Source organism: Neoarius graeffei, chromosome 7 (assembly GCF_027579695.1).
Source record: "Neoarius graeffei isolate fNeoGra1 chromosome 7, fNeoGra1.pri, whole genome shotgun sequence".
NCBI classification, from domain to species: Eukaryota; Metazoa; Chordata; class Actinopteri; order Siluriformes; family Ariidae; genus Neoarius; species Neoarius graeffei.
Window position 1 is genome coordinate 95840896 of NC_083575.1, and position 14482 is coordinate 95855377.

At 42.8% G+C, this 14482-nt stretch overlaps 1 protein-coding gene across 2 annotated transcripts in view; it reads right to left on the reverse strand.

Annotated features, from left to right (window-relative positions):
* Positions 1-1472: 1472 nt before the first annotated feature.
* The window catches only part of dctd (dCMP deaminase), a 41509-nt gene continuing 28499 nt past the window's right edge, over positions 1473-14482 (reverse strand). Inside the window, exons 5-8 of one of the 2 annotated variants that reach the window (XM_060926589.1) lie at positions 11598-11714; positions 9404-9520; positions 6613-6709; positions 1473-2999 (exon numbers count right to left, since the gene is read on the reverse strand). In XM_060926589.1, the coding sequence (XP_060782572.1) occupies positions 2882-2999; positions 6613-6709; positions 9404-9520; positions 11598-11714 (449 nt within the window). In that variant the 3' untranslated portion in view covers positions 1473-2881. The remainder of the gene's footprint in view (positions 3000-6612; positions 6710-9403; positions 9521-11597; positions 11715-14482) is intronic. The other variant, XM_060926588.1, reaches the window with a different exon arrangement.

Consider the following 14482-nt stretch of genomic DNA (forward strand, 5'->3'; position numbering starts at 1 on the left):
AGGCCATGCAAAGTACCAGATGTAGTAGTTTTTGTTGTGGGGTGTACTCATTTTTGCACCACCCTAATTTGAGTAAAACTGAAAAATGTGTAATCTAAGTTTATATTAACCTTACTTTCACGTTATAAGTTAAACAGATGTTATATTAAACTTTGCCTCGTCAACATTTTGGAAATTGTGTGTTTATTGAGATATTGTTTAAAGGAACAGTCCACCGTACTTCCATAATGAAATATGCTCTTACCTGAATTGAGACGAGCTGCTCCGTACCTATCCGAGCTTTGCGCGACCTCCCAGTCAGTCAGACGCGCTGTCACTCCTGTTAGCAATGTAGCTAGGCTCAGTATGGCCAACGGTATTTTTTGGGGCTGTAGTTAGATGTGACCAAACTCTTCCGCGTTTTTCCTGTTTACATAGGTTTATATGACCAGTGATATGAAACAAGTTCAGTTAAAAAAATTGAAACGTAGCGATTTTCTATGCTATGGAAAGTGCGCACTATAATGACAGGCGTACTAACACCTTCTGCGCGCTTCGGCAGCGCATTGATATCTGAGCTCCGTATCAATGCGCTGTCGAAGCGCGCAGGTGTTAGTACGCCTGTCATTATAGTGCGCACTTTCCATAGCATAGAAAATCGCTACGTTTCAATTTGTGTAACTGAACTTGTTTCATATCACTGGTCATATAAACCTATGTAAACAGGAAAAACGCGGAAGAGTTTGGTCGCATCTAACTACAGCCCCAAAAAATACCGTTGGCCATGCTGAGCCTAGCTACATTGCTAACAGGAGTGACAGCGCGTCTGACTGCGTCTGATTAACTGGGAGGTCGCGCAAAGCTCGGATAGGTACGGAGCAGCTCGTCTCAATTTAGGTAAGAGCATATTTCATTATGGAAATACGGTGGACTGTTCCTTTAAAATGTTACTTTTCAAAGGGGGTGTACTCATTTACGCTCAGCACTGTATGTTTCGAGATATAGTCATATATGATGTATTTAATTAGTTGTGTATATGAAAAGATGAGCCTCTCCACTAAGACCTTAACAGACAAAACAGAAAATAAAAGTCCAGTACAATCATTTCCTGTCACCAATGAGAATGTACCAAACCCCTCACAAGAAAATCCACACATTAAGTGCTTGTGTAAGGAAACACTAGTTTCGCAGGTTGCTCTGCGCTTGTCTAAATATAACAAGTAATTTAAATGATGGGGGGGGGATTAAAAATAAAAATGTGATAAGGTAGTTATTTATTTATGGGGTATTTAGGACCCCATAAATAAATAGAAATCTATAACAGTTTGCATGTGAAAAAATTGGGGGGCTAAGACTTTTGCACAGTACTGTAGCACAAATAAAAATTAAATAAAATGAATAGTTACTGAACCTTAAAAAAAAAAAAAAGAATGAATATTACTTGCTCACATCATTACATCAGTAAACTGAAAAAAAACACCACCAGAAACAGATTGAAAATTTAGCCATTATATTACAAAACCTTAGCTGATTTTAAACTGTATATAAAAGTATGCAGTTCACTTATGCCCTTTTCCACCAAAGCAGTTCCAGGGCTGGTTCGGGCCCAGTGCTTAGTTTGGAACCGGGTTTTCTGTTTCTACTGACAAAGAACTGGCTCTGGGGCCAGAAAAAACGGTTCCAGGCTAGCACCAACTCTCTGCTGGGCCAGAGGAAAGAACTGCTTACGTCAGCAGGGGGGCGGAGTTGTTAAGACCAACAACAATAAGACCGCGAAAGATCACCATTTTTAAGCGACGAGAAGCAGCAGCTGTACAAACGCAAAGTCATCCATTATTATTGTTGTTGCTGCTGCTGCTTCTTCCGTGTTGTTTTTGCTTCGATATTCGCGCCAAGGTTTATGCAAACGTAGCAACGTAACTGACGTATACAGCAACGTAACTGACGTATTCAGCGACGTAATGACATGGCTTCCATTAGCACCGTGAGCTATGGAAAAGCAAACTGGTTCTCAGCTGGCTCGCAAGTTGAACGAGTTGTGAACCAGCACCAGCACTGGCCCCGAACCAGCCCTGGAACTGTTTTGGTGGAAAAGGGGTATTAGATGCAAAACACACCCTTTATAATGCACCAGAGCACAAAGACAAACCAAAACCAAAAAAGGGTTTATTCTCAATTTCTATAAATTTGTTTCACTTTTCAGCTCATTAAATGATCGTATTGCCTCATTACATTATTTCAGTAACACTCAGTGTTGTAGAATTTACTGCTTTTGATGTTTCAGTTAACATTTCAGCACTTTAGTACATTCTGTAACAACAATGTAATATCTGGTATTTAAGCATTTTCACTCAGCGTTAAATTTCATTACAGCATTTAAACTATTTGGTTAATATACTGAACAACATGTCAACAACGTAGTTATTTATTTCTGGGGTATTTAGGACTTAATACTCATGTTTTCATATTTCAGCACTTCAGTATCATTTGATTATTCAGTTATGCTCGGTAATTTTCACTATTTCAGTAATCTTGACTAGGCCAGTGATAGGATTCCGAAATTTCAGTATTTCTCTCTATTAGGCACGTTCCAGTATTTCACATTATTTTTAATGTTTGGTATATTAGTAATATTCAGAACGTCCACATGTACAGTATGTTGATCAGATCTGGCCTGTAGTTTTCTCTCCTTCTGTAATTTTCAGTGTTCTAGTCGTATTTGGAACTTTTCTGTGACGACTGCTGAAAGACCAAACATTACTGAAATACTGATGTTTGGTTTTTCTCTACTCGCCCATCATACAATTTCAGTAACTGACTTCGGTGATGTTCAGTATTTGAGAGATTTAAAATCACTAAAATATTTCAGCTCAGATCACGCCAATGTTTCAGTTCAGTATTTTCAGTTTTTGTTGTTCGGTGTTTCAGCACTTCCGCCGCCTCCATTACACTCATGCTGTACTGAGCGACCGATGGAGTCAAAATCAATAACGATCTTGTTTCTCTTCGGCTGAAACTGCCTGAAAAACACAAATATAAAACAATTTTTTAAAAATAAACAATAAATGCAATCTCCTGAAAGTCATTTTCTTCTTTGACACCGTCTCCTTTCAGCCACTGCAAAGGCTTTAACAGTTTGATTTATTTTTAACCTTAACGGGATACAGAAATGATAAGTTATTTAGCTAGCTCCTTTATTTTGGGTTTTCTGACATCAAAACAGGGTCAAAATTATACATAAAGGGTCAAAAATTTACATCCAGCACACTTAATAATTGGTTAAATATCGCTTAGTGAGTTTCACCTTCACCAGACGCTTTTGGCCGCCATCAACAAGCTTCTGTCAGAATTCTAGTTGGATATTTGTCCTCTCTCCTTCACAGAATTGGTAGAGTTCACTTAAATTTGTGTGTTTCCTGAAACAGACTTGAGTTTTAATCACAGTCCACATGTTTTCAATAATGCTGAGGTCAGGACTTGTTTTAAGTTTAATGTTCTCCTGCTTTATCCTCCACAACCAGCTCTGATGTGTGGTTGGGGGTCATTGCCTTGTTTGAACACCCAATTTTGTCCAAGATTCTGATGGTTTGAGGTGATACTGAAGAATTTTGAGGTTCTTCATGATTTCATCCACTTTGTACACTGCATCAGTTCCACTGGCAGTAAAACAGCCCCACAGCCTGACGCTACCACCACCATGCTTAACAGTTAGTACAGTGTTTCTCTGAAGCTCTGGTCATTGTGGCCAAACAACTCAATCTTTCTCTCATCTGACCATCAAACTTTCCTCCAGGATGCTTTTTCTTTGTCCATGTGTTCAGCTGCAAACTTTAGTCAAGCTTGATTTGTAAGATTTTGGAGCAGGGGCTTCTTCCTTGCACGACAGACTCTCAATCCATGGTGATGTAAAACTCACTTGACTGTCCAGTTTTCCAGCAGCTTCCAGTTCATGCCAGGTCTGTGCCCTGGTGGTTCCCGACCATACAAACCAGTTTCCTCTCAGCTGAGGGTGACAGTTTGGATCTTCTTCCAGCAAAGTGGCTTCACCACCCAATAAATTGTACTTGTATACAACAGAGGTGGCACAGTGGTGTAGTGGTTAGCACTGTCACCTCACAGCAAAAAGGTTCTGGGTTTGAGCCCAGTGGCGGACAGGGGTCTTTCTGTGTCAAGTTTGCATGTTCTCCCTGTGTCTGTGTGGGTTTCCTGTGGGCTACACATAGGTGTGAATGTGAGTGCGCCGAAAGGAACTGGCCACCCTACTGCTGCAATTCTGGCCAAGTCAACCAAACATAGTTCACCACAAGCCTGGATTAGTGACTACAACGATATACAATAGTTTGAACAGATGATCTTGGAATCTGTTTAGAAATGGCTCCAAGGGACATTTCTGAGTGTGTAAATCTATGATCCTTTTTCACAGATCTGCACTGGGCTCATTGGACTTTCCCATTGTACTGTGTTGGTCAATCCAATGAGCGTCTCACAAACCCTTTTTATGTTGCACACAGAGAAGCTACCAGCTGTAGTCGATCATCATCACTAACAGGAAGTTAAGAGACCTCAGCAAGTGTTAAGACATTCTGGAACTTCCAGCACCACTGAATTAGTAATCAATGTGGGTGTATGTAAATTTTTGACCCTGTGTTGATTTCAGAAAACCCAAAATAAAAATCTTGTGCACCAAATTCTTATTTTATTTCTATTAAAGCTGTATGTTGTACAATCATTCTGCTAGACAGAAAGAACAGTTTGAAGAGATCACTGAAAGCCCAATGTTGCCATGACGTTCTTGACCATGTACGTAAACCTCTGGCAGAAACTGTAACTGATGAGACTAACATAGTAGCTAACGTAGTGTAATACCATACAGGCAACTAGCTGACGAATACAAACCTGAATAAATAAATAAAAAAAAGCTTCAAATGTAAACACACTGTTTGTGACTTTGACACAAACACACCCAGTCAGTGGTGAAGATTCAGCTGTGTGCTGCCGTATTTTCTCCTCAACACACGTGTAGATTTTCTCTCTTCATGTTTAACCATGAAGTGACTTTTTTTTACTCATAAATTTGAGTGATAACGTGTAGCAGCATCCGTAAAATGTGCGTCTCCTGCACAAAATGTGCACCAGTGAGTGGGTGGAGCTGCTCAGGGTGAAAACAGTAGGTTTCTCTCCGATTAGTGCTAATATGACATCATATCACCACAGTTTACCCTGTGGCGTGGAAAGGGGAAGTGGAGCTCATGGGGAAGTATGGACCCTTTTCACGTGACGTCACGACAAACGCGGCCGCCATTTTGGACGTGTACTACCAGTAGTTTACCACAGCCAACATTGAGGAATGGCAGCAAAGAAAGTGTTTACTTTCAGCAAGACTTCCATCATGCCACTATATTGTTGTGCACCTGGATGTAGTAACCATCAACAAACAAGGCAAGGGTTATCATTTTATCGGATCCCGGTAGATGCTGACCGACAGAGAAGATGGATAGCGGCATACCAACGCTTGTGTAGTGACCACTTTGTTGGAGGTAAGACGAATAAAATTAGCCAGAAAAGGCATTACATTGCTGTTAACATTCTGTGGCAGCGAGTGTGTAACCAAATAGGCTAAAATAACCCATTGTAACCTCTCTGTTCTTCTGTAGTAGCTATTGTTGACTAGCTAATGTCAACAAGTAGCTGGTATGTTACTGTAGCAATGTTTACGTTCAGTCATTTGGATGACTGTTAAAACCTTTCAGTCTCAAGTTTTTCCTTTACTGGATTTACTAGTTTACTGTAATTATGATCCGGTAGCTATTTACACCGGATCCAGTATAAATAGCTGCCGGAGCCAACGTCCGAGGTTCCGGAGCGCGCTCCGGCTTGCTCCCGGAGTGCTCCGGCCGAGGTTCCCCTCAAATTAAGCAGCGCGCGCCGGCTTGCTCCCGGAGTGCTCCGGCCGAGGTTCCGGAGCACACTCCGGCCGAAGTTCCCCTCAAATTAAGCAGCGCGCTCCGGCTTGCTCCGGAGCAAGCCGGAGCGCGCTCCGTGACCTCAGCTGGAGCACTCCTGGAGCAAGCCGGCGCGCGCTGCTTAATTTGAGGGGAACCTCGGCCGGAGCACTCCGGGAGCAAGCCAGAGCGCGCTCCGGAACCTCGGACGTTGGCGTATATGTGTATGGCGATGGGTTTTTAACGACATAGGTATACAGATCATGTGGGCCGAAGTCAGGTAAAGACGAGGGCTTCGTGTACTTCCGTACGTCAGTGAACAATCCTGGTGGAAGCAGGTAAACGTCGTTCTCTAAGCCTGCTAACCTCAATTTTTGCAAATACCTCTCCCTCTGCTCGCCCTGTAAATGCCCTACGTCGCTGGATAGTGAAGGTGTTTTCTGCATCTCGCTCCTTTTTCTTGTATGTTCTCCGTTTGTCGCCTTCCTCGCGTTCAAACTGATTCGAGCCGAAGTCCACTACATGTCCAAAATGGTGGTCGCGTTTACGAAGGTCACGTGACTGAAAAGGGTCTATACTCAAGGCTTATAAGTGTCTATAACAGAACTCCGAACTCCTCCAGTCTCTGCTGCCTGGCTCATTAGCAGGGATGTAAATAAAGTGTTGCTGATGCACCTGTGCTGAGACTCACCTGTATGGGATACGCGCCATATCCAGCAGTCTTCTGGAAGCTTCCATCTCCGGGGTGTTGTGGTACTTATCTGACAAATAAACTACGTCTTTTATACCTGCAGTGGATATAATAATATGTATATGTAATACTGTAATGTAAGGTAAGGATGTAATACTAAAATCACACACACACACAAGCAATTTTTAAAACTTTTGCGTCCATGGTAACTACCATGGCTTCTAAACTACCTTATTTACGAACCTCTTTTAAAAGTAATTAAATAAAGCTGTGCTTTATGACTCAGTGAGCAATTTTGTCATTTACTTCACAACAAATAAATCCATATGGCATGCGCAAAGAAGGGGAGTGGCCAAGCGGATGGCTCCAGAGAGGCCAAGCAGGGGGAGTGGCTAAGTGGATGGCTCCGGAGAGAGCGAGAGAGAGAGAGACACACACAGACATAGGCGTAGAATTGGGTCTGGACAGTAGGGCTGGGTATCACCAGATACCTCACGATACGATACTATGGCGATATTTTGCCCACGATAACGATAATATCACGGTACAGCGATTCTGCGATAATTGATATATTGCAAGAAATTTCAACCACATCACAATATCTGTGTCACTGAAGAAAATCAGAATTTATTGACCACTGTAAAATTACATTTCGCATACATAACTACACACTCTTGCCAGACATATATTTGTCTCTATTCCACTGCTGGCAAAACCAAGAGTTGCTTCACTACAACATACAGAAAATTCCCATTTCTGCGCTAGTATTCTCAACTTTTCTGTAAGCATGGACACATCAGTGCTGCTTAACAAGCAGAATCAAATTGTTTTATGAAAACTTAAAACTTGCACTGCAGACTGCACATACATTTCAGTGCTAACACTAATATCAATTTGTTCTTTGTAAACTTGAGAACATATACCGGAGAACATTTAACTTGTGCTTATTTTGCAGGAACAACACACTGTCTGGAACACATTGAAAAGTGCAGTGGGCATCTTAATTGGAGCATCTTAATTTAATTGGAGCGAAACAGGTTTTGCAAAGTGCATTCTCTTTGTCCGGCTCACTGTTTTTTTTTTTTTCTCCTTTCCTTTGGAATCCAAAGTGCCTCCAAACATCTGCCTTAAAGTTCGGTGGCGTCTCTAGGTTTACGTTAACAGCCATGCTTGCCTGTTTTTTTTCCTCACTGCAACCGCCGGGGAAAAAAGAGAAGACGAAGAGTGCCTTGCAGTGAGGGAGCGGCACAGCGACACCTCGCGGAGCGGAGGTGCGGAAGTCGTACTGGATTTACAACCCGTCTGAAACATGATTTTATTATTTGAAAAAATATCGATATTCAAATTTTGAGTATCGATATTGAATTGGAAGACAAAGTATCGCGATATATCGCCGTATCGATATTTTTGCACACCCCTACTGGACAGTATGGACGTGTCCCTATCGATATCAAACAACGGCTGATATGTCCCTACCAATATTTCTGATTGAAGAAAAAAAAAATAAATAAAAATAAACAAATAAATAAATTGCGCTCTGTGCACGGTACATAAATGGTTACTGTAGGTTTCCACTGGGCGAAACCATGCAAAATTCACTCATGAATATTCGCTCTGGGGGCGTGGTCACGAAAACAGCAAGCATGTTTGGCTGCCATGTCAATTAGCAAGTGCGGTTGCAGTGCAGTGACCAGCGAGCAAGCTAGCAAACTGTGCTTGAGGAATGTAGCGTTAGATTAGGTCGTAAAATGAATCAATTAACAGCATTTCGGATTCAGTGTGTAAAAACAACAACATATGAATATGACTGTTTAAGTTTGTGTGGCGTGTAAATAACAATCCGACTTGATACAACAACAACTGGAGTTCATTAAGGCCACAAAGGCATTATTAAATCATATCAGATTGTGCTAATGTTGGCTAATATTGCACCGAGTCTTGCTTGTGAAGAGCCTGCAAACATTAGCAGCGCGCTAACCCTGAATCTGAAGCGCTTCAGTTAAGACCTGCAGAGCCCTGACCGAGTTTGGGTAACATGACACATGTAAACAACAACAACAACCCGATGGTGATGTGGACATTAAAAGGTGTCTGGGCCACGAACAATCAAATCAAACATTTTCACGTAATTAGCACAACAGCTTCCGCCTTCTGGATCAGAAATGTTTGGTTACTCCGCCTCTCTTTTGAAAACGTCACATACCAAGTGTGTCAAAAAAGTTCTCGAGCCCTCGTGCTGTTTTACTGTTAGATCAATCACACATCAGCTTAAACTGGCATTCTAAAACCAGTTAGAGATCCCACAGAAGAGAGCGACTCCCCCTGCAGCCTCATGGAACGCAGTGTTTAAGGCTCCGGATGGGGTTTACTTCCATTTATGAGGGAAAGGAACAAACACCCTCCCGACAGTCAGTGCGCTATTCGCTTGGAAAACTCATTTGCAAATTGGTAGAATGAGTTCATCATCACATGCAAGATTTGCAGTTAATCAAATGGACTTCATATTATTATTATTATTATTCATGAATTACTACAGTTCTGAACTTCAAATGTTAAAAGTCTGGCCTTTGGAGAGATGATGGAGACTCTTTTGGTGGAACACAACGGAGCAAAATATTGTGACCCTCTAATGTTGGCACCACTGGGGGTTGGCACTGGGTTTTTGTCCCCCACCAGTGTTAATACCAAACCTACGCCCTTGCACACAGAAGGTGAGAGAGTCACAGAAGATGAAAGAAAAAGAAAGAGAGACACAGAAGGTGTAAAAGAGGGGGAGAGGGAGAGTCCTCACCTGATTGGATGATAAGTTTCGCACACTCGTTACAGGGAAATAGAGCGACGTACATAGTGCAGCCTTTCACATCTGCCGAGTTTTTATTCATGATAGCGTTCATCTCAGCATGGCACACTGTATACACACACACACACACAAGTTAAAATAATAAATACACCCAATAATAAATTAATAGAAATAAAAGTAATTAGTACTGAGGAATGGGATAGTTAAAAATAAGAAGTAAAAACCAAAATAAATTCTCTATATAATTGCTAGTTCATTTAAATTATGTATTAATATTCATTAGTATTTACAAAATTATACAACAAAATACTGTACAAAAATGTAATATATACGAGTGCAGGTCACAATTATGTGCACAATAAAGTCTTTATTCTCTTGATATTAGCAGCAAAGAGAATAACAGGTTCTGGCTTGGGCTGCGTCCCAAATCGCATATAATCCTCACTAAGTTATATCAGACATCCTGCTTTATACACAGAAGGGGATTTAGGACACAGGCAGAGGAGCAAACTCTCCAAATCTTACATCCTGGAGCTTCAGATTAATAAAATCACATAAGATCAAGACGCTCACACACGGCACTTAAAACATCACACACAGTGCTGGAGTGTGAACAGATGTTTGCTCTCCAGAACAGCAGCACAGGAAGTCCCAGTCTCATCGTTCTCTGTGCCAGCGTTAACGACTGAATGAAGAGCTTCATGAGCAGCTGGATGTCGCGATGCTGAGGACCAACAGCACTCCACTTTTACACCGTCCTGTTCCAGACCTCAGCACAAAGCATTCTGCCAAAATCACCGAGTGTGTGCTGTGTGTAAAAACAGCGTACGAGCTGAAACACACGGATCACGACAACACCAAAGCGTGCACTTTTCTCCCCCATACATAAACGTTATAGTTAGCCATGAATAATAATAAAGGGTGAATGGGGTGTTCAGGGAGGGGTAGTGCCTCTGGCTGGGAGACTGTCGAGTCCTTGGGGCTGTTCATCCACCACTGGTCCTCACCTGACATCCAACTCTCACCTGTGGCTCCAAGAAGCTGTAACGTGCAGCAGCCACACCCCGGGCAACAGCTCTGATAGGCTGGCTAAACCAGGTGAAGGTAGCCGATGGGCCTCGGACCCTCGGTGAGTTTTAATGAGGGAAGATGGACCTCTGAGTCTTGGCTGACAATTCATCTAGTGCCGGCGTTCACGATAAATACACCAACTCGTATTTTTTGCATGACGGAAAAGTTAAATAATTGACAACTCTGGGGACTTCGGAACTGCCTACAGGAGGTGATTGGTGGTCCGAGCCCCCGGTCGGTAAGGAAAACAGGCATGCCTTGCCGGCTGGGATAAGGGAGATGTCCCAAAATGTGGACTTAGCTGTGGAACGGAAAAGGATACAAGCTAAACGGACTGAGGAGGATAACAAACTGTTGTTTGAGTGCTATGTCAGGAGTGTTATGCCGGAGGAAAAAGGCTGCAGGATGTGCATGCTTCAGATTTGGAGGGACAGTAAGCCAGGGTTTTTTCAATGGTGCCGGTTGTCCCCCCCTGCCGTGCAAAGCCTTTGAAAAATGCTCCAATGGGACATTCTGAGGCTGTCTGAGAGGGAAATTGTAACAAATTGTCTGTCAACATTGAAAAAGAAAGAAGTAATCTTCTTCTGCCCCGGACAGTCTTTGGCTTTCTTCCGCTTCGTGCCACGGGATGACATCTTTAAATGCCCAAGTGTCAATAAAAACAACTCGCGAACTACTTCTGTCAAAAGCTCCCGCGCCGGTGGGTGAAAGGTCATTCAGTCTCAAGAAATCTCACTCTACAAGTCAGCTGACCTTGTATGTAACCCATGTCAAATCTCACGAGAGCAGCCACGACAAGTAAACAACTAAACAACATGGCGCCTCAGTCTGGAAAACGCCAATTTGAATTGTTTTTGCACCGTCTGGCGGTGTATCTACTATGATTGGAATATTTTTGGAGCAATTATAACATATTTGATGATCAGACACATTGTCACGTAGTGTTGCTGGGACGTTTTCACGGAGTCGGTAAGGGGGCGCACGCCGAGAGTAAGAGGGCGCAGCGTCCCTGTTCCCCCGTTTAGATGAAAGCCTGGTAAACCACCCGAATGTTTTAAGAATGTTGTTAGTTTTTTCTTTTTTATCAGACATCTAATTTTTTAGGTTTGTTTACCTGACACGTTTCGACGTACGACTGTCGTCTTCCTCAGAGTGTCACCGGATGTTATTGGTGACGCATCGTTTATCAGCTGATGTTTCCGAAGGCGTAGCCTTCCTGTCTGGTTTGACACTAAGGCACAACAGGAAAATTATAAGTCAGCCATAACAGATCATTGCAAAAGGGAAAATCATATTATGGACTGGGGGAATGCCAGAGTCATCCGCACAGAAGATAATAAACATCGGCGCTGGATCAGGGAGGCCATGGAGATCCGTAAGCGAAGCCCGAGGACCATCAACCGAGATGAGGGAGCGTACATGCTCTCCCATACCTGGAGTGCCATCTTGCAGGGGACGAACTGACAGTAGAAGGCGTGACCGACCTGTCAATCCAGACAGGAAGGCCACGCCTTCGGAAACATCAGCTAATAAAAGATGCGTCACCAATAACATCCGGTGACACTCTGAGGAAGACGACAGTCGTACGTCGAAACATGTCAGGTAAACAAACCTAAAAAATTAGATGTCTGATAAAAAAGAAAAAAACTAACAATATAAGACATAATGAACGTAATCGAAAGATGTTTTAAGAACGTCCGTGAACCACATCTAGCTGACCAGATTAGGTAGATAAAGAAGAACAAAAATGGTTGGAAGACATGGAACAAGAGGAAGCAAGAACGTGGGTATTAAGATCAGAAGTAGGGTAGACTGAGGAAACACCCGCGGGTCGTGAGCGTCCACAGAATACAGATATGGACGTACAGAACAGGCCAGACGCAACAGCTGGTAGAGAGGAAGAAGCTGAGAGTGTATCTGTAGAGACTGGCGAGGTTGTAGAGGACGGTGACGAGGAGGTGGATGAGCAGATACACAGAATACACGATCGGCTGACAGAAGTGCTGCGAGGAGGAGAAAGAAAGCAGTTACGATCACTAAAGGCATGTGACAGGAAACAGTTGAAGGAAGAGCCCGAGAAAGTTAGTGTTACTGCTCCCCACATTCAATGTAACAGAAACCAACGACCTGCTCTATGCCGCCGCATATGTCACCACCGAGAGATTGGGGAAATTAAAGGAAAAGATAACTAGGAAGAAAGATGAACCGTTTTGGAAAAGAAGAATAAAGGGTAATATTGTCCGATGGCATAAACACCTGAGCAGGCTCGAGGAGGTAAGGAGGGGCAGGATGAAACTCGAAGAAGGAGATAAGATGTATATGGACCGTCAATACAAACTTACAAACAAAGGCACTTTAGTTGTGTGTGACATATTGAAACAAAAGATAACAGCGGGAGGTGTGAAGATCAAAAGATATGAAGAACGATGTCTACAATTTCATCAGAGCAATCCGTTTAGAACGAACCAGAAGATGTTCTATGAAGAGCTAGATGGGAAAGTAGGCAAGCCAACAAACACCGGACCCTGAGGAGGTGACAAGATTCTGGAGTAAAATTTGGTCAGATGAAATCCCACATAACGAAGGTGCCCCTTGGCTAAATGACGTGGAAGAGGAGTTGAAAGAAACACCCGTGCAGCAAGAAATAGAGATTGCGAAAGATGTGCAGAAAGGTATTGCCAAGATGGCAAATTAGGAAGCACCTGGCCCAGACTTAGTCCAAGGCTTTTGGTTCAAAGGGATGCCTGGGCTACATGAGAGAATTTCTGAACAGCTGCAAATGCGTGTGGAAAATCAGGATGTGCCGGACTAGAAAGTTACAGGAAAGACCGTGTTTATACAGAAAGACCCATCGAAAGGGAACGTTGTGAGTAATTACAGACCCATTGCGTGCCTTCCCATGATGTGGAAATTGCTCACTGGTATTCTGAGTGAAAAAATATGAACATCTTGCTACCAATGATTCACTTCCAGAAGAACAGAAAGGATGTAGGAAGGGATCCAGAGGCACTAAGGACCAGCTTCTGATTGACAAATCCATTCTCAGGAATTGCAGGAGGACCCAGAAGAACCTGTCGATGGCATGGAGAGACTATTGAAAGGCCTACGACATGGTTCCGCACTCCTGGATACTGAAATGGTTGGGGTAACAGAACGTTGTGTGTCCTTGATACGAAATACCATGAGCAGGTGGAAGACGGTGTTAACATCTGGTGGAACAGTCCTGGGAGATGTGATGATCAAAAGCGGGATATTTCAGGGTGACTCCCTATCCCCACTTTTGTTCGTGGTGATCATGCTTCAATTGAGTATTACACTCTGGAAGATGACGGCAGGTTACAAGCTGTCAAAGGACCAGGAAAAACCTATCAACCATCTGCTATTTATGGACAACTTGAAGCTGTATGCTTCCAACAATGGCCAGCTTGACTCTCTGATACAAACTGTGCGTGTTTTCTCGCAGGATATAAGGATGTCATTCGGGCTTGATAAGTCTGCGATACTGGAAATGACGCGAAGACGCATAAAGGAGAGCAGCGGGATACAACTCCCAGATGGGTCATTAATTGATGAAACAGAAGAAGGAGGATATAAATATCTAGGTATATTACAGCTTGACCAGACGCTAAATGAAAAGATGAAAACTAACATCAGAAGTGAATATTTAAAAGCGTGTTAAGAAGCTGTGCAAGTCAAAACTGAATGGAGGCAATATCACTGAAGGATCGAATGCTTGGGCGGTTGGTGTGGTAAGATATGGTGCAGGTATCTTGGAGTGGACAAAAGAGGAGTTGGAGAGTCTGGATAGAAAGACGCGGAAGATTATGACAATGAACAAGTTTCCATTCAAGGAGTAACGTTAGTAGACTTTATCTACCAAGGAATGAGGGAGGACAAGGACTTACAGTGGTGCTTGAAAGTTTGTAAACCCTTTAGAATTTTCTATATTTCTGCATAAATATGACCTAAAACATCATCAGATTTTCACACAAGTCCTAA